Source organism: Emiliania huxleyi (assembly GCF_000372725.1).
Source record: "Emiliania huxleyi CCMP1516 unplaced genomic scaffold EMIHUscaffold_434, whole genome shotgun sequence".
Lineage (NCBI taxonomy): Eukaryota > Haptophyta > Isochrysidales > Noelaerhabdaceae > Emiliania > Emiliania huxleyi.
This window is the reverse complement of record NW_005198729.1, coordinates 41493-60762: the sequence shown is the minus strand read 5'-3', so window position 1 is coordinate 60762 and position 19270 is coordinate 41493. Positions and strand designations below refer to the sequence as shown.

Sequence of the window (19270 nt, the reverse complement as noted above, 5' to 3'; positions counted from 1 at the left end):
TTATTATCTCTCGCGATATTTCGTGCGACCGGGCGCGACCGCGCGTGTGTGCCCCGGCCACCGTCGGCGTCGTGCTGCCGGGGATGCGCAGCGGACGCTGGAATACGGCTGGTCCAATCGCGCGCAACTGGAGCGCTGAGGTCCCCGGAGCGGCCGCACATTGCTCGGTACCCCCCCTGCACTTCTAAGCCCGTCCCTGCTGCTAGGGGGGGGGGTCTGACCCCCCCAGCAGCAGAGCGCTGCTGCTGGGGGGGGGTCCCGACCCCCCCAGCAGCAGAGCGCTGCTGCTGGGGGGGGGGTCCCGACCCCCCCAGCAGCAGAGCGCACTGGACCCAGCTCCCGCCTCCCGCCGCCCCCCCTCCCGCCCCCTCGGCTCGTGTTTGAGCGGTACGCTCGAGGCGGTTGTGTTCACCGCGCCTTCGAGCCCAATACACCTTCGTCGTGTCGAGTGCTGGCGTTTTACTAAAGACTTGTGACCATGGTGAGTCTATCTTGTACTACCACACAACACTCGGTGTCAGAGCGTCGCGCCTACATCAATAGTCTCATCACCGAGTGATTGCTGGCCTGTGGCGTATGACCTCGCGCGGATATCACCAACGACGAGCATGCGAAGATAGGGAACAATATCTTGTACAGCCCGCTGTGCTCTCCGCTGTGCCACGGCGTATGATGGGCTGCGAGAGCCGTATCTTCCCTCCTTGAAGCAGAGGCGCCGCGAGGCACGAGAGGCGTAGAAGAGAGGCTGGCGTGCCCCGCACCGCCCGGTTGGCAGTAGGAGGCCCCGCCGGTGAGACCACTGATTTTGATGCCGACCATAAATTCTCGCAACTCGAACGCATGCTACTTACAGCTGCTGTCTGTACAGAGATGCCAGCACCCCCCACAGGCAGAGCGCTGCTGCTGGGGGGGGGGTCCCGACCCCCCCAGCAGCAGAGCGCTGCTGCTGGGGGGGGGGTCGGCCATGGGCTTAGGTGTGCAGGGGGGGTACCGAGCAGTGTGCGGCCGCTCTTGGCCAAAAACGAAAAAGAGCCGCCAATGTGTTACCCGCGCAAAATACCGCTTACCGGATATTTTGCCGATTTGGCTGATTTTGGGCCCAAACCAGCTGATTTCCACGGAGTTTCCTCGGGAAACTAAAGAGGATAGAGGGTGCTGTGGAGAAACACGGAAAGGAAACGAGACGGGGTGCGCGAGGAAACATGGAACGATACAGCCGAAAGCGACCCATACCAGGCGGACAGCAAGCGCTAGAGTGGCGGTGGGAGCACGCCGTCGCGCAGAATGAGACAAGGCCCTGGGGCCGCGGACATGCAGACGCCAGACAGAGTCATGTGAGAGCTGCGATGCCCGGCCAAGTTCTTTAAGCTCGCGCCGGGCGCGCGGCTGGGCGCGGCGGTTCAGCGCACGTAGTGCACCCACTGGAGCGCGCCGTTGACCCACTCCTCCTCGGCATTGGCGCCATACCGCTTGGAGCACGCCCAGCGCGTGCCTGGCGGAGCGGAGGCGTACGGGTGGGCGGTGTATAAGGTCAGGCGGGAGAGAGAGGCGGGCTGAGAGGGGCGTGGGGCAGAGTTGGCTCGCACCTGCGCCCGGAGCGGGATAGTCGCCGAGCAGGGTGGCGCGGCCCGCCTTCATGTCTGCGAGGCCGGCGGCGTACGGCGGGACGACGCAGACCTGCTCGAGAACAGGGCGGCTCACGACGGGGCGGCCTGGGAGCCTGCCGAGGCGCAGCGGGCGGTGGGGCAGTGTGGACGCGTACCGACTCGGCGTGTCCGGTCGCTGGGTTGTACTCGTCCTCGCAGAAGAGTCCGTGCTGCTGGCCGGCCATGGGTGCCACGACAGCCTTGGGCTGGGAGCGAGGGTAGATTGTCGGCACGGTGTAGGCGGTCGTCGCGAAAGCTGCGAGGGAGAGCATCGCTGTGACCTGCAGTACGGGAGACGGCAGGTGTTGGGTGAGGGGCGAGAGGGAGCGAGAAAATGTAGGGGGTGCGTGTGCGCGTGTGCAGATGAGCCAGGCGCTGGCGAGGTGGCAGGGCGCAATCACTTTGCAGCAATCTTCTTGAGTGTTGTGGGTTCGAGTTCCTCGCAGATAGGGTTGCGTTGCGTCGCGCCAAAACGCCCGACGAAGCGAAAACGCCCTACCTATCCCCAGCCGCGCGCGAAGCGAAAACAGATGAAAAGGGCGATATAGGGGTACTACCTACCTATTGCAGGGAGGGCCCTATCGGCGCTGCCCTCGGTGTCACTGCCCGCGACCGTCGTCACTCACCTCTCCCGTCGCCACCTCAACCCGCCGTGCGGGCTGCGGACGCCATACCCACAACGCTGCTGGATTCGGGACAGCAAGGGCTCGGTAGGGACCGCGCGACTCCAGGGATCAGAATGTTTTTCAGTGTATTAGGCTCTTACGAACATACCCGAGGGTGAACTGCTGACAGGGTTTGCGATGAGGAGCGATCCGAACGTGGTATTCGGGTGATCAGATCACTACCGCCGAAGCGCAAGCGCTTTTTTATTAGATTATTGAATTGAACCTCACACCAAGATCGTGCAGGGCGGGGACACATGTCCCTAAATCCCGTCTCTTCTGAGGACCTTTACCGGAAAAGTATACCAAATCGCTTGGGAGGGGCCAGCCAGTATGTATGGACAGACAGACCCCCTATCCGGCTAGGAGCCCGGGCCCTGGCGAGTACTCGTTACGTGTGGGTGAGATAAACCATAAAAGGAGTTGCGAAAGCGCCCTCGGAGGATTGGAATAGAGATGTAGCTAGAGCGCTCTGGATATGGAGCGCTGTAGTGTGTAGAGCTGTAGAGCTCTACATCCGGCGCGGGACGATGTGAGTCCGATGTAGAGCGATGTGTAGAGGCGCTCTACAACGTGAAATCTCTGCAACAAACTCTACATCATCCCAGTACACAACCCCCTTGGAGCCCCTCTCCCTTTTCTCCCAATAAGCTAAAAGCACGTACTGTTTGCGAAGGATACTCGAGTATGTTGCCTTTCGCGAGATCGGGAGGTTCTCAGGAGAGCGAATGCAGAGGAGATCGCCGCCGTGATGGCGCAGGAGACGGCGCCGACGGTGACGGCCGCCGCACCGGCGCGTACACCAGCGGCGACGAAGCGTAAGGAACGGAGTACGCACTTCCTCGATCGAGCGGGATCACTTTCCTTAAGTTTTTTTCATCATTTTCTTCTCGCATCTCGGTACACTCGGAAAGAACTTGGAGCACTTGGAGTGCAGTCGGTAACCTCACATCGCCAGGGCCGGGGAGCTAAGAAGCGCACCCAGCGGGCCAGATGATCGGTATCGGGTTCGGGCTAGATAGAGACGTAGAGAGCCCTAGCCCTGGGGGGTGCGCGTTCGCAGGGAAAAAGCCGTAACCCAACATAGAGGGCGTTGCTAGCTTTTGGTATTAAAAAATAAAAAAAGCCGTAAAGTTAACACGTACGTAAGGGGAAAAGAAAAATTTACCCTCCCATACGTGTTGGGCTCCTTGGGCTCCTCCTTCGCTGTGGTCCCATCTCCTCATCTCTTTCCCGCCTGGGGCGGGGCGGGGGCCGGGCGAGCGGTGCTGAGCGGCGTGTGCGTGTGTGTGGATACGGCAGGTGTGACTACGACACGGGACCACTGTGTTTGTATTATTATTAACAACGAAGGACTCTAAAAAAAGAAAATAGCTCTCACTCTTGGAGCACGGCGCCTGCTTCTTGCACGGGCGCGGCGAGCCTCTGAGCGGGAGCCGAAGGTTTGCTGCGGTGGGAGGGCGGTGGGGTGGTTTGACTTTGCCGCAGAGGCCGTCCCAGGCTGTGAACAGCAAAACGGGACAGTAAATGGTTCAACCTTCCTCACCCAATGGCTCCTTCGAACTCCTGGGAGGAGTTTGATGAAAAGGGTCTCAGTCGGTACTCTGCCAAATCGTCGCCGGCAGGACGGCTGCGTTCTCGCCCCTCTGTCTTTTGCGACGAGCGGGCCTTTGCTGCCACCGACTCAACGGCGTGGCGGCGCGCGAGCGAATCGGCATTCACCAACTCGGGGCCCGCCGAAAGTTCAGGCTCGGGGCGCCGCCTCCCCCCACTCACCGAGAGCTTGCCTGAGCCTTCGGCGGGGACGGTGATGCAGCAGAAGGCGGCCACAAAGCTGCAGGCCGCGACGCGCGGCTCGATCTCACGGTCCGAAGCCTCCTGGCGCACGACGATCGCGCTGGTCAGCGCGCCGGTCGGCTCGAACGAGGTGGAGTGGACGTCTCTCGGCCCGATGAAGCGTCTCGGCGCAGGCGAGTTTTGCGTCGCCTCCGCCTGCTCGCTCGACGGCGCGCCGTGCGCCGTCAAGACGCTGCGACCCGAAAAGGAGAAGGTCGAGGTGGCGGTGGCGGACTTGCTGAGGGAGTCCTCCCTGCTCTCGCGGCTGCACCACCCACACATCATCCGCGCTCTCGGGTTCGGCACCCGCCCAGCCGCCGGCTCCCAGGCGGGCGGGGCCCTGGTCCCCTTCCTCTGCCTCGAGCTCCTCTCGGCCTCCCTCTCGGCGTCGCTACCGCCGGACGCCTTCACCGCCACCGCCCTCGCCCGCAAGCGCGGCGTCAAGGCGTGGCCGGTGCGGCGTGCGATCGACGTGGGCCGGCAGATCGCCAGCGCGCTCCGCCACTGCCACAACAGCTTCCTGCCCGGCTATCGGCTGCTGCACCGCGACCTCAAGCCGGACAACGTCGGCTTTGCCTCGGACGGGCGGGCGGTGCTGCTTGACTTTGGGCTCTGCAAGCTGTGGCAGGTAAGCAAGCGGCGCGACGGGCCCAGCGACGGCCGAAAGATGACTGGCCAGACAGGATCGCTCCGCTACATGGCGCCCGAGGTACGTCCTAGCGCGGACGAGGGGCACACGCACTCGCGGAGCACACACACACACGGGGAATCGCACACACGCGGGCGGTGTGTGTGCGTTCTCGGGGGGAAAGGCTTCACCGCAGACATGAGTGCAATAGGTCGCGCTCTGCAAGCCGTACGACCACACGGCGGACGTCTTCTCGTGGGCGTCGCTTCTCTACGAGATGGCGGCGCACAAGAAGCCGTACTATGCGATGGACGCGCAGGCCTACATCTCGCAGGTCTGCAACGGCGGGCACCGTTGCGAGCTACCCGCTGCTATCAAGGCCATCCCCGACGTGGCGGCGCTCCTCTCGGCCTGCTGGTCGACCTCCCCGTCTCGGCGCCCAGACTTCGCGCAGGTCGTGCCGGTGCTCGAGGCGGCGCTCGCCGCTCTGCCGGCCGCGGCAGACGCGCAGCAGGAGGGCGTGGCCGGCGCCAAGGAGGGCTGCAGCTGCGTCTTGGCATAGGCCCGGGGCGTGACCGCACGCGGGCCTATGCCGAGTTGGGGCAGTCCTATCTGTTTGCACTCGGACGTTTTCGCATGCAGAGTCCCTGAGGGCCCAACGCATTGCTGGAGAGGGCCCATGCCAGATGTGCATACACGTCCATGACCATGTCCATGTGCATGCACTAAAAACTAACGCGTGGTGACACGGCGCCCGCGGTGGCACAGCGTTACACCCTCTATGAAGTGGCAACTACACGGGGGCCGGGGTGACTGAGGCTGTACTGGGCTGGGTTTTTAGGCATTGTGGGGTTGGCACTACAATTTCGCCTCAGGGTCAACTTTCGTCACAGTTCCCGCTCTGAGAGGAGCTGCGGGTCAGTTCCACAGCTGGAGCTGTGTCGCCGGCGTGCGGCGGCCTGCCTCCGGAGGTGCCTCTGAGGTGGACATTTTTGGTCACCGGGAGAGAGCGCGTTCGAATTTTCACTCCGGAACTTCAACTTCACACGCGCACCGGCCAGGGCTACAATAGTGCCAGTGAGGCGGAGGCGCGAGTCAGAAGGCCGCGACCGTGATTTGGTCCCCTCATTTTCCTACAATCGCTGTGAACCCAGCCACGTACAAATCAAGGGCTGTCGGGGACGATGCACATGCAGCACATGCACACCCACACGTGCGATCACTGTTCACTCCCCGGGCGCAGCTGCGAGAGCTGGGCGACATCTCTGAGCGATTCTTTTACTGGGCGGCAACTCCATCTCGGGCACCATTCCCTTCGGATACAGGCAAGCTCTCGCAGCTGGAGAGGCTTCACCTGAACAACAATGACATCTCCGGAACCGTGCCGCCGCAGCTCAACGACCTGCCGCTGACGGTACATCATAAAGCCGTAAGCGGCCAACGAGGCACGGTCGCTCTCCGACATGAGGCGCGTTGCACTTGCCAGTGCTGCCCTGGCCTTCTGTCTGCCCGCCCAATGGGTGGCAGGTGCCTCTGCTGCTGTGGCATGCATCCCGGCTGCGACTGGCCGGCGCCTCGGCGCGTCAGCTCGGCTCGGCGTAGCGATAGTGGCCAGCGCAACTCGCCTGGACTCAACGCTCAGGGTCACACAGCCAGGAGCTCCCGCACGCGCTGGCGCGAGTCATGGCGCATGCAAAACGGGCAGCAATGCTCGCCTCGCCTCGCGCAAATGCGACCGTCCTCGCAGCCGACAGTCCACCGCCTGCTAAACAAGCACAGCTATGAATGCGGCACCGAACGGCGACGCATGGCAGGCTGGTCATGACGCAGTTAGGGTGTTGTGTGCCGTCAGAGTGACTCTCTGTGTGTCAGGGATAGTCAGAGGTGAGCCGTCCATCAGAGCTCCAGTAAGCTCGGAGACACCCCATTAGTGCGACTCGACCTCTTTGAGTCACTGCGGCGGTTTGGCTCGTGTAGAGCCTCTACAATCAACTACAGCAAAATCGCGCTCTACATCGCACTACATCGGACTCACATCGTCCCGCGCCGAATGTAGAGCTCTACAGCTCTACAGCGCTCCAGAGCGCTCTACAGGCTCAAACTGTGCGCGCAAGCCACAGGAGAGGCGGTGGCGCCGCAAGACGAGGCGATGATTCGCATCCTCTCGCAGCTCGCCGTGGAGCGCAACTGGTGGAGCTTCAGCGTCAACCCGACGCCCATGGGCAAGCAGTTCATTGTCCAGCCCCAGTCCCAGTGGGAGAGGGACAGGGAGCGGCAGCAGGCCAAGGAGGGCAGTGCCCCACCGCAGCCTGTGCCTGCTGCCACCTCCGCCGCGGCACCGCCCGCAGCACCGCCTGCCGCCGCTGCAGCTCCGGCCGCAGCACCGCAGGCACACCCACAGCACCAACAGATGCAGCAACCCCAGCCCAACAAGTCGCCCGAGGGGTGGACCAGGGTTGGGAAGGGCGGCATGCCGGACAGGTTCACCATTAGGAACCCTGGCCGCAAGCCGCCGGGCAAGGCGGTCAAGCGCAAGCCTGACCGCCAGCCCGCACCCAAGGGAGGTGGACCCCCACCCCCCTCTCCCAAGGTGAACAAGAACCGGCTGAGCGCGCTGGTCGCTGGCCCTTCTGGCACCAGCGGGAGCCGCGAGCGCGCACCGCCGCGCTCCCCCTCCCCCTCCTCGCCGCCTGCCAAATCACCGCGGCCGTCTGTGCCTGCTTCCGAGTATGACTCCGAGTTCGACTTTTCCGACGCTGAGGCGCAGGATAGGACGGCAGGGGTCGTACACGACGCAGTTCAGCAGGCTGTGATGCAATACGGCTATGACGACGAGATCTTCCAGGCGTGGAGGGACGGCGAGATACGGCGAAAGGACTTGCCGGAGGAGGTGGTGGCTATGGCTTTGGACCTTTGCGAGAGGTGGCGAGCGGAGCAAGAGCGGTGTAGGCGCGTCCACGCGGCGCAGCGGCTCTGCCGCGACCCCGACCCCTCTCATAGCCGCAGCCGTAGCCGCAGCCCCAACTCTTGCCGCTCTTCCGTGTCGGATTGTGACGAGGGGTGAGGGGACACGGATTGAAGATCCCTCACACCAAGATCGTGCAGGGCGGGGACACATGTCCCTAAATCCCATCTCGTCTCAGAGTTTGCCCGTTTTATTTATTTATTTACAGCTCTACAGCTCTACATCGCTCTACACTCTACATCCTCTACACCCTCCCTCAGGCACCTGCTCGGCGGGCCTCCGTCCCACAGCCGCCCGGGCGTGCCAGGGGTCGGCCTGGCGCTGCGCTGCTCGCACACTGCACTGCACAAAGCTGCGCGACAACAAGGGGAGGCTCCTGAGCTTGAGCGTTGAGCAGTGCAGCTGCGGGTGCTCGTGGACGGCTGTGCAGAGTGGTGAGAGCGTTGGAGGCGAGATGGTGCTGCCAGGGTGCGCAGCATGCTCTCTTGCTCTGTGCTGAGAGGCATGCTGGCTGGCGCCCAACACAATGCCCTCGTGCACCCGTTTCTTTTTCCTTTCCTTCAATTTTTGGGCTCTGAGCCGAGTCTGAGGCTGTTTTGGGGCCAAAATAAGCAAAATCGGCATTCGGCAACAAGCAGATCGCGCAAGCTCTTCCCACCGACCGGAACCTATGCGTTCCTGTTCATGGTGCGCTCTTTTAGTCCGCGCGCGGCCCGGATCCCATCAGGCAAGAAGATCACGCAAACGCTGCCCTCGCCTCTGAACAGCTGCGTCTCCCGGGTGCGCCTGCATAGCCCCTGCCACCGCCTCGGTCGCGCCCACAGTCACAGCTCGCTGCCTCCGCGCCCGCGCTGCTGCGTCGCTGCCGAAGCACACGTTGAACATCGCCCTGCAGCCAGACTGCTGCACAACCGCCACCTGCGGGTGAGCCTGCAGCGCCGCCACAGCCACCTCGATGCCGCCCGCGTCTGCTGCGCGCTGGATGCGTGCGAGCGCTGCAGCGTCGCTGCCAGAGCACACGTTGGCCATCGCCTGGCAGCCATTCTGCTGCACAACCGCCACCTGCGGGTGAGCCTGCAGCGCCACCACGATCGCCTCGATCGCGCCCGCGTCTGCTGCGCGCTGCTTGCGTGCAATCGCTGCGGCGTCGCTGCCGAGACACACGTTGGCCATCGCCCCGCAGCCATTCTGCTGCACAACCGCCACCTGCGGGTGAACCTGCAGCGCCGCCACAACCACCTCGATCGCGCCCGCGTCTGCTGCGCGCTGGTTGCGTGCGAGCCCTGCGGCGTCGGTGCCGGAGCACACGTTGCCCAACGCCAAACAGCCTTGCTGTTGCACGCCCGCATCCTGCGGGTGAGCCTGCAGCGCCGCCACGATCGCCTCGAACGCGCCTGCGTCTGCTGCGCGCTGCTTGCGTGCAAGCCCTGCGGCGTCGGTGCCGCAGCACACGTTCGCCATCGCGCAGCAGCCATTCTGCTGCACGTCCGCCACCTGCGGGTGCGCCTGCATCGCCGCGACGATCGCCTCAATCGCGCCTGCGTCCGCCGCAGCTTGCTTGTTCCGCACCTCAGCGCACAGACGGCCCAACCGCCCGCAAGCCGCAAGCGCGACGCGACTGACCGACCCGTGCGCCCGCAGCGCCGCTGCCACCGCCGCCACGCCCATCGCCCGCACCTCCGCGTCGCTCGGTGGCGCAGCGGCGGGGACATGAGCAGCAGAGCCGCTGCCGCTGCCGCTGCTGGAGGAGCCGCCGCCGCCGCCGCCGCCGCCGCCGCTCGGCGCAGCGTGGCGCTGCCGCTTGGGTTCCGGGCCGGCGCTCGCACTCCCCTCTGTCGAGTTCTTGCGCACGGCCGCCACCACCTCGGCCCCCATCTCCATCTCGACCTCGATCACGTACGCCGGGTACATCTGGCGCGACTCGTACACCACGTGGACGATGGAGGCGTCGCACCCGTTCTCGCCTCCGCCGGAGACGAAGGGGCGGTGCGGCCCGCCGCGCACGCTGTTGTAGAGGAGTCGGGGAGGGCCCTCGACGCGCACGTCCGGCATCCGCATCGCCCTCGTCTCCGCGCTGATGCGCTGCCCCATCTCCTGCTGCGAGCCGAGGGCGGCCTTCACGATGAGCAGCTGCACGCGGCTCCCGCCCGAGCCACAGATGCGGTGCGCGTACCGGCCACCGATCGGGTAGGACGGGTCCTCCGCCAGGTAGATGCCCTGGCCGTAAAAGCCGCCGTTCGAGAAGCGCGGGTCGAGCCCGTTCTGATGCGCGAGCACATCCGTCGCCGCCCGCTCCGCCGTGCCGTGGAAGAGGAGCATCTCGTTGACGTCGCCGCCGGCGCAGATGTGGACGAGTGATTTGTCGCGGTAGTCGGCATACTCGCGCCACAGCATCTTGTTCTGCACGCGCTGCACGCGGCTCAGCCTTGCGCTCGGGCAGCTCCGCGCCAGCAGCGTCTTGATGAGGAGCGCCTCGTTGCTCTGCATCGAGAGCGGGACGAGCTTCGACTCGGTCGGGCCGCCGTCGCCGCCGTCGGCGCCCCACTCGTCGGGGAACGTCATCGGCAAAGGCGCGCGCGCGGGACTGGGTGCGCGCTGTTTTTCTTTTTGCAGTACGCTCGTGGGCTTTGAACAGAGAACTTGCCTTCGGGGCAATTCCGACGACCCCCGCACTTTTAAGTCCTCTCCAGCACGGCCGCGGCCTCACTCGAGAGCAGCTTGGCCCGCCGCTCAAAGCACTGGCGGCGCGGCACTCTCTCTCTCGCTCTCTCAGGGCAGCATTGCAGGAGAGCCGGCTGGCCTCAATGGAGTCGTCCCGATCGAGTACGAGGAAGTTGATTGTAATGACGCAGTCGTCTCCGCCGCCATTCAAAGTTCCCATTGTGGTCTTCCATCTCAATTGATGATCTAGATTACACACACCTGCATCATACCTGGTTGGCGACGAACGTGAAGGTTTATCAGTTCGGTGACGAGGATGGTCCCCCCACACCATGGAGAGACGGAGTTTCATTGAGTTCCCATCACTACGTAGGTAGGTAGAAAGGTGAAGAACAGTCAGGCTCGGACTGGACATCACTACAGGACTGCCGGGCGAGCATAAAAAACAAACTCGCGCCCCACAAATCTCGGCAAGCAACACTCAACGAAGCGCTCATCACCACTCTGGCGGCCCCCCTGTCGCCGACTTCCCCCTGGTGGCCTAACGAATGCTCTCTTTCATCAACGCCGGCCTCGCGCTCCGCTCCTCGGGCTACCCACTCCACCCGCCGCCGCCGGTTCGCACCACCGCGGTTCGACCGGCCCCGGCCGCCGTCGAACAGGCGGCAGCACTCGCCTCCATCTCGGCCGCCGCACTCGGTGGCGCAGCAATCTCCGAGACCCTCACGCCCAGCAGCTTTGACATGCTGGCCTCGGCGGGGCTCTTCAACGAAGACGTCCTCTACACGGACTGGATGATGGACAAGATCGACGCGCTCTCGCCCGCATGCTGGCTGGTTGCGGCCGCACTCGTCGCCGGCAACTTTGCGGCGCCTCTCATGGTCGCCAAGCCCGGGTCGCCATCGCCGTGGCGCAAGGCGTCGCCCGCCGCGGGCGAGGCCACGCCGGACCCGCTCGAGGAGGCCTGGGCCTGCGTGCGCGACGAGGTCCAGGGCTTCGTCTGCGGCGCCACCTCCTTTGACAGCTCCGAGGACGGCGACGGTCTGATCTGCATCGACGTCGACGGACGCTGGGTCTGCGCATGATAATGCTAGAGGGTCCCGACGCTGCTATCTATTCGGCGGGGCCTCGCTTGTACGGTGGGTGGGGGCGCGAACGCGTACGCGCCATCTTGAGTCCGTCTGTGGATGTGCGATGAGCGTGTGACAGACCGTGGCCACACCTCTCACACACCTGTAGATCTTCGTGCTTTTGCCGTGGATGTCCCGTGTTTGAGTGAAGAGGGTGGTGACTCGAGCAGACCAAGTAGCATGTGTGAGCGAGCCCAAAAACAGGAGGGGAGAGATCGTGTGCGCTTTGTTTCGATCCATTCATCGAGATCCGCCCGCTGCTGAGACAACCTTCTCCTTCAACCACACACACAGCCGACACCGAGAGTGGAGAGAGACTCCCCTATCTGGCACGAGGTTACGCACCCGGGAAACCAGAGCAAAGAGCATAAGGCTATGCGTACTCATTTTGTGCGATGGGCATCCATAGCGGGACGTGACCACGATTGGTCCCAGCACGGGAGCACCCCGCACCCTCGACCCGCACCCGTACCCGCGTGTGGAACCGGAGGTAGCAGCAGCAGCAGCAGCAGCGGTCACAGCGCCTTGAGCAGCTCCTAATCAGAGAGATGCCGGGAGATGCGCCGAGGTGGAGATAGGGCGAGAGACGGCGAGAGATGGGGAGATGCTTTGAGGTGGATCGACCCGCCGCCACAGCGCCTTGGGGCGGCGCGAGGCGGAGGGGGGTGGCGGTGTGGGTGGGGTGGAGGGCGGCGGCGGCGTGGGCGGTGGAGGCGAGGGCGAGGTGGAGGGCGGCGGCGGCGTGGGCGGTGGAGGCGAGGGCGAGGTGAAGGGGGGCGGCGGCGTGGGCGAGGTGGGGGGCGGCGGTGGCGTGGGCGGTTGCGGAGATAGGGGAGGGCGCCTCAAAGTCGCAGGCGGCGCAGATGCCGTTGTCGCGGTACTCGTACACCACCGCGCCTGTTCACAGCCGGCGGTGTGAAGAGACGCCGTTCACAGCTGCCCGCCCAGCTGGTACACCACCGCGCCGTCCCGCACCGCAACCAGCCTGCGACGCACAGGGGCGCTTGGTGAGGTGCTGCATCTAGATTGAGATGGCTAGTCAGGCCTCGCGGGGTGGCGGGCCGTCGCTTGCCTGTGTGCTGGCCACGGAGGCGAGCAGATATGGATGCGAATTGCGAGCGAGTGAGCGCGAGTGAGGGGCGAGTGAGCGCGCTGGTGTGTCGCCGGCGGCGAAGGCAGGTTGTGTTTTGGGTGAGGGGGAAGATGGGCGCGAGGAGTTGCGGGGGCCGCGGTGCCGCGTCGGTGCTTTTTCGATCGGTTGCAGGGCCATAGCAGCTATTCGTCTTGAGCTGCTGCTGTGTGGCAGAGCCCAGAGCAGGGAGAGGTCGAGGGCGAGAAGGCCTACTTCGTGCTCCATCTAGGGCCGCCCGACCCGCCGAGCTGCGTGAGGCAGCGCGCGTCGGTCGGCTGCAGCTCGTCCCAGCTCGCCTGGTCGGTGTGCCGGTGTGTGTGCCAGTGCGCCAGTCCGCGCCCTTGTCGTGCCCGTGTGCTGTGAGAGAGGCTTGTTTTGAAGATTCTAAAGCCCCGACGGCGGTGGAGCTGATCCCCAGCGCTGTGGGGAGATGTGGGGAGGTGTGGGGAGGTGTGGGGAGATGTGGGGAGGTGTGGGGAGGTGTGGGGAGGTGTGGGGAGATGTGGGGAGATGTGGGGAGGTGTGGGGAGATGTGGGGAGGTGTGGGGAGGTGTGGGGAGATGTGGGGAGGTGTGGGGAGGTGTGGGGAGGTGTGGGGAGGTGTGGGGAGGTGTGGGGAGGTGTGGGGAGGTGTGGGGGAGTTGTGGGGAGGTGTGGGGAGATGTGGGGAGATGTGGGAAGGTGTGGGGAGATGTGGGGAGATGTGGGGAGATGTGGGGAGATGTGGGGAGATGTGGGGAGATGTGGGGAGATGCGCCAGGCTCATGCCGAGCATCGTCTGCAGCCGCAGCGTCGCCAGCTCGAGCGGCCTCCTCCCCCAGCCGCCGACAAGCGGCAGCTCATCGAAAGCGGAGCGGCGCACCTGATCTCGAGGTGATCTCGGCTGATCTCGAGGTGATCTCGCCATCTACGGTGAAGAGGGAGGGAGAGAGAGGGAGAGGGAGAGGGAGAGGGAGAGGGAGGGAGAGGGAGGGAGAGGGAGGGAGAGGGAGGGAGAGGGAGGGAGGGAGAGGGAGGGAGAGGGAGGGAGGGAGAGGGAGGGAGAGGGAGGGAGAGGGAGGGAGAGAGAGGGGAGAGGGCGAGGGCGAGGGCGAGAGCGAGAGGCGTGTGGGAGAAGTCGAATCGCCTTCCCATCGCCGTCGAGGTCGAGGATGATGCCGTTGAAGGTTGGCCGGCCCGCCCTCTGGCCCTGCGCGAGCGCGGCCTCGATCCACTCGTGCTTGCCGCCGGGGTTGCCCAGGTAGCCGGTGATGACCGCCGGCAGCGTGCGCCACGCGCCGAGCCCGATGAGCATGCCTAGTACCATACCTCCAGGGTACCGAATCCAGCATGGGTTGCGGTCCCGTGGGTGGTGTGGCAGCAGGAGCATGCCGAGCAGCTTTGCGTACGGGCTGAGGCTGGCATCGTCGGGCCTGTCAGCAACACGCACCGTGATTTCTTCTCCTTCGTCGCTACTGCTCACACCAAGAAGGACGCACACCTCGCACACCTCGCACATCTCCCCATATCTCCCCATATCTCTCCATATCTCGCGGGCCTCCAGCCCCTCGAGCAGCCAAAGGCGCGGCCGGCCTCGCCCGACTCGTCGGCTAACAGCTCGATCTCGGCCGGCAGCTCGAGCATCTCGGAGAGCCTCTCGACGCTCGACGGCTTGCCATTCACGGTGCAGAGCACGCGAGAGACGCCTTTTGCGCGGAGCGCGGGCAGGTAGTAGCGCAGCCGCTGCGCGTACTCGATCATATTGAAGTCGGCCGGGTAGGTGCCAAGCACGACCAGAGACGTGCCCGGAGCCTGGAGCGCCTCGCCGAGGTCGACACTGCCGCCGCCAGAGGCGAGAGGCAGGGAACCGACGCCGGAGAGAGCGCGAGTGCCGACGCCGGCGATCGGCGCGGTTGCGACGAGGCCGTGCGTAGCTGCGAGGAGTGACAACAACATTCTCTCACGGACCGAGGAAAAAGAATTTGCTGACTGGGTTGTGTGTTTTCTTTCTTTCTTTTTCCGACTGACTGCTCTCGCCACTCGCGGCGCCAGGGCGCACCGATCCGTCACGTCTCGCGCGCTGTGAGATGCCTTTCGACGTGTGGGCGCTCGCCAGAGACGCCAGCGGAAGCAGGATGCCTTGTATTCCATGCCTGCGAGTTATGACATATGAGCCCCACGGTACACACTGGGGTGGGCTAAGTACCCCGCCTGACACTTGGACTTGCCCTCGCCCGCCTTGCCTCAGTGCAGCAGCCCGTTCTTCTTATTGGCCTTCTTGCCCGCCGCCTCCGCGTCGAACTTGTTTGCCTTTGCGCCCTGCTTGCGCAGCCGCGTGCCCTGCTTCTTCTCGAGCTTCTCCTTCTTCATCGCCTACGCAAGTAAGTAAGGAGCTGAAGAACAGCCGGGCTCGCGGACGGGTGGACGCACATCTCCCCATATCTCCCCATATCTCCCCATATCTCCCCATATCTCGCGGACGGGTGGACGCAGGACAGGAGGTGACGGCACGCTCGAGCGACACACGGACACACACAAGCTCACAAGACACTCATCCCAGCTGGGCTGCCACACATCCCGAGTGAGCGTGCGGCACTACGCCGCTCGCCTCCTGCTGCTTCTTGGACAGCCCCTGCGGCGCGCGTGCGTCCTCCCCCAAAGCCTCCGCCTCCTTGCGCCTCTGCGAAAGGGGCCGGGGGGGGGGGTGGGAAGGCTCAGGCCGGCTGGGGAGAGGCGTGGTGCGACTGGCATTGAGATGGCCATGGTAGACTCTCGGAAGAGTCTCGAGAGTCTCGGAAGAGTCTCGGAAGAGTCTCGGAAGAGTCCCGGAAGAGTCCCGGACCTGCTCACGCCACTGTCGATCCGCCTCCGCCTGAGACGCAGAGGCGCGGGAGGCGGCGGCGTGAGACGCAGAGGCGCGGGAGGCGGCGGCGTGAGACGCAGAGGCGCGGGTGAGGCGGACTTGCGGCGAGGAGAGCGTGTGTGAGGCGGTCTTGAAGCGAGGAGGAGAGCGTGTGTGAGGCGGTCTTGAAGCGAGGAGGAGAGCGTGTGTGAGGCGGTCTTGAAGCGAGGAGGAGAGCGTGTGTGAGGCGGTCTTGAAGCGAGGAGGAGAGCGTGTGTGAGGCGGTCTTGAAGCGAGGAGGAGAGCGTGTGTGAGGCGGTCTTGAAGCGAGGAGGAGAGTGTGTGTGAGGCGGTCTCGAAGCGAGGAGGAGAGCGTGTGTGAGGCGGTCTTGAAGCGAGGAGGAGAGCGTGTGTGAGGCGGTCTCGAAGCGAGGAGGAGAGCGTGTGTGAGGCGGTCTTGAAGCGAGGAGGAGAGCGTGTGTGAGGCGGTCTTGAAGCGAGGAGGAGAGTGTGTGGCGCCTCCTCTGCCAATTTGATGCGCCGTAGCCTCTCCGCCTCTTTGTCGACCCCACCGCTCTCCTCGCTGCTGCTCTCCCCCCCCTCCCCCTCCCCCTCCCCCTCCTCCTCCTCCTCGCTGCTGCTGCCGCCGCCGCCCTCGCCGCCCTCGGCCCGATCCACGAGGCAGTACCGCCGGATCGTCACGCCAACCTCGTTGACGCCGTCGTAGCCCTCGACGAGCTCCGGCAAGAGGTTGAGCAGCTCGGTGTACTTTGTCTCGCACCACGCCAGCACCCGCTCGATCGCAAACGGCCCGCCCGCCGCCGGCGCCGCCAGGCTGTACTTGGTGAGGATCCCGCCCCAGAGCTCCGCCACGCGCGCCGCCGCGGCCGCCTGCAGCTGCGCGGGAAGCGCGTCGCCACTCACCTCGACGCGCACGCACTCGGCCGACGCGGATGGCCCGTCGATGAGGAGCCGCACCCTCAGGTCGTCCACGTCGAACGCCTCGGCCGACGCCGGCCGGGCTATCGTCCGCTCGACGCCGATCGGCAGCGGCGCGGTCGGCGTGCCGGCGGGGGCCTTCGAGAGTTTGATCGCGCCGCCCCAGCGGGACTTGGCCGCCAGCACCTCTTGCTGCAGAGCCTTCTTGAGCTCGGTGTGCATTGGCGGCGCGGCGGCGCTGAACTGCGCCGGCGAATGCCAAAAAAATGGCACGCACTCCCCGACCCTGGCCGGTGTGTGAAATACACTTATCATTTTCTTGCCAACCCCGGTCAGTGTGTGTGTCTCGCGCGCGCGTCAGGAGCGCCAACTCTGCCCACCCCCCGGCTCAACGCTGTTGCCGTCGCACATGGGAGTCGGTCGCCGGTTTTACAAGTTGGCGGTCGCCGCGTCGGTATTGCTGCTCGCGCATGTGACAGTGTGCGCCATTCAGCACCGCGAGTACCTCAAGGCGATGCAGCAGCCCTTCACCTACCCGCCAGTGGAGATCGTGCTGCAGTGCGCCCTTGTCCTTGTCCTTGGCGCCTGGGGCGTGCTCGGCTTGCAGGCGCCGTCTGCCTCACACTACGCACGTGCAGCGCATCGCCACCCACGCCGCTCCAGTGGCTTTTTGGGAGCGGTCGGCCGGGCGCAACGAGGGTAGGCGGCCGCGAGTGGTTGCAGAGTGTCCGGCAACGCAGACGCACGGCTCAAAGTAGACCTTTCGCCGCGCACACCCTCTGCGGAAGGCGTCCTCCCTTTGTCAAGTCTCCGCCTCTGCCGCTTCTCCACACCCCTCGCCCCCCCACCCCGGCCGCCGCCCACCGCGCCACTCCCCCACCCCCACCTCCGCCTCTGCCCTCCCCAGCCAACAACCGTCCCCACCCCCTTCCTTCCGCCTCTGCCCTCTCCTTAGGCCAACTTCGTGCCCATCCGCACCACGACTCACCTCGCGAAACAGTGCGCTGCAGCCCCCCTGCCCCCAAAAGCGCCCGCCGCCCCGCCGCCCCGCCGCCCCGCCACCCGCCGCCCCATCACCCGCCCCATCACCCGCCCCGTCTGCTCGCCCGCGCCGCTGCCCTCGCCCGTACCCTCCGCCTGCCCCGCCCCGCGCGCCCACCAACCAATGCGTATGAGGACTTCTTGCCGCCGCCGCTGCCGCCGCCGCTGCCGCCGCCGCTGCCGCCGCCGCAGACGCTGCCGCAGACGCCGACACCGCCGCCATCGCCCCTCTCCTTTGGCCGCAGGACGGTAGACAGCCTCGACGGCGGGCCTGAGTGGGTGCACTTTAACACGCGACCGCTGCGATGAGAGGGTTGGGCGAGGCGAGGCGTGGATGCTTTTCGCGTCGGGTTTGTCCTCTGTCGCGGGGCTGGGGCGCGCTCCCTTGCCACTCCCAGGACGCGCTGCTCAAGTCTGTCTCTTGTTGTAGACCCGCGTTCCCCGTGTATTCTATTTTTCGCCCGGCTCAGAGTACAGAGCCCAAAAAATTGACGATTTCCACGGAGTTTTCACCTAGTAGAGGTGTCCGTTTTATTTATTTATTTATTTTCCCGACGGCGACGCCCGGGAAAATAGGGGAAGAGAAGAAGGTGCTGTCGAGAAAAAATGAAAGAAAAAGAGAAGGCGTGCAAGAGGAAAAGTAAGTAGAAAAGTACATGTACATGTAAGTAGGAAGTTCCTACGCGCAACGGTTGAGCGGACGACCGACAAAACAGAGCAAAAGGCAAGCCGGCCTGACACGTTCCGCACATGCCCCTTTTCCCCACCACAACAGACATCTCGCTCGCATAGAGACGTCTCTATAAAATGAACTCGGGGGCACGGGACGCGGCACAAACGAGACGTCTCTCTCTGTGTGTGTGAGTGAGTGACACAACAATGTGTCCCTCTCTGATCTTCTCTGGATGCCCTCCTTCGCTCGACGAATCCATCATCAATTCGATTCGGCTGTGTGTTTTGGCGAGCCGAAAGCGGCGCTGCTTGCCCGTCGCCGCCGCCGCTGCCGAACCGCGACGGCATGCTGAGCGAACGCGCCGCCACGGTGCGCGCTGCCTCCGCGCACTCTCCACCCGCGCTGATTTCGCCAAGCGAGCTCTGTACGGCGGCGCCTGCGTCAGCCCGGCAGGCCGCACCTTGCACCCACACAAAGGCAGCCAGCCGTGGCCCAGTCTTGCGGCGCCAGCCTCGCGGCCGCCCCGCGGTGTCTTGGCGCAATGCCGCACGCCCTCGCCTCGGGACCGCTCCTCGCTCGCCACTTGTGCCCAAGCACCGAGCACCCGCCTCGTGGCGCCCGCAAAAGAGAGCACACTCGCAGTCCTCCGCCGGCCACCCTGCGCTCACGCGCGCGATCGCTCGCCCACGCTCCGGATGCGCCAGGCGCCAGTCTCGCTCGAGCGCGACCTCGCTGCGCGCGCGACGTCCGACGGATCGATCGGCAGGTGTGGCTCAGAGAGTGTGTCTTGCAGCCGCGGCCTCAAGATGCCGCCGCTCGAGAAGCCACCCTGCGCCACACACACGCGGGGGAGCGGCCAACACCGCCGCACGTGCCGGGGCACACACGCGCGCACCCACCGGCACAGCGTCCCTCCGAGGGGAGCCCCGGCGGGCCCGAGGGGCTGGGGCACGGGGTTCCGATAGCGAGGCGGCGCCTCGGCAAGGCGCAGCGTGGCTGCCCTCTGCCTGTCTTTAGAAGACATGGGGACGGGGAGGGAGGGGGGGGGGGAAGGCCGCGCTGGTCGGTGTGCCTGGCGCGGGCACGCTAGCGCGTGGACAGACGTGGTCGCCCTCCCCCTCCTCCCCTCCCCC

The 19270-nt window shown here is 65.1% G+C and overlaps 5 protein-coding genes across 5 annotated transcripts; 3 read left to right on the top strand and 2 right to left on the bottom strand.

Moving 5' to 3' along the window:
* Window positions 1–3860: 3860 nt before the first annotated feature.
* On the top strand, window positions 3861–5337 carry EMIHUDRAFT_118901 (hypothetical protein; the record flags this gene model as incomplete). Its single annotated transcript, XM_005769040.1, has 2 exons — window positions 3861–4856; window positions 4987–5337. The coding sequence occupies 2 exons, from the start codon at window positions 3861–3863 to the stop codon at window positions 5335–5337; spliced, it is 1347 nt and encodes a 448-aa protein (XP_005769097.1).
* Window positions 5338–6238: 901 nt separating this feature from the next.
* Window positions 6239–7839, top strand: EMIHUDRAFT_118900 (hypothetical protein; the record flags this gene model as incomplete). Its single annotated transcript, XM_005769039.1, has 2 exons — window positions 6239–6302; window positions 6896–7839. 2 exons carry the CDS (start codon window positions 6239–6241, stop codon window positions 7837–7839), a joined length of 1008 nt encoding a protein of 335 aa, XP_005769096.1.
* A 624-nt stretch (window positions 7840–8463) lies between these two features.
* Window positions 8464–10302, bottom strand: EMIHUDRAFT_244822 (hypothetical protein; the record flags this gene model as incomplete). The annotated part of the gene is made up of 2 exons (XM_005769038.1): window positions 8464–9417; window positions 9592–10302. 2 exons carry the CDS (start codon window positions 10300–10302, stop codon window positions 8464–8466), a joined length of 1665 nt encoding a protein of 554 aa, XP_005769095.1.
* Window positions 10303–10949: 647 nt separating this feature from the next.
* EMIHUDRAFT_244821 (hypothetical protein) lies at window positions 10950–11486 on the top strand (the record flags this gene model as incomplete). Its single annotated transcript, XM_005769037.1, has 1 exon — window positions 10950–11486. The coding sequence occupies one exon, from the start codon at window positions 10950–10952 to the stop codon at window positions 11484–11486; it is 537 nt and encodes a 178-aa protein (XP_005769094.1).
* Window positions 11487–14886: 3400 nt separating this feature from the next.
* On the bottom strand, window positions 14887–16645 carry EMIHUDRAFT_118897 (hypothetical protein; the record flags this gene model as incomplete). The annotated part of the gene is made up of 3 exons (XM_005769036.1): window positions 14887–15015; window positions 15239–15322; window positions 16052–16645. The coding sequence occupies 3 exons, from the start codon at window positions 16643–16645 to the stop codon at window positions 14887–14889; spliced, it is 807 nt and encodes a 268-aa protein (XP_005769093.1).
* Between the last annotated feature and the right edge of the window lie 2625 nt (window positions 16646–19270).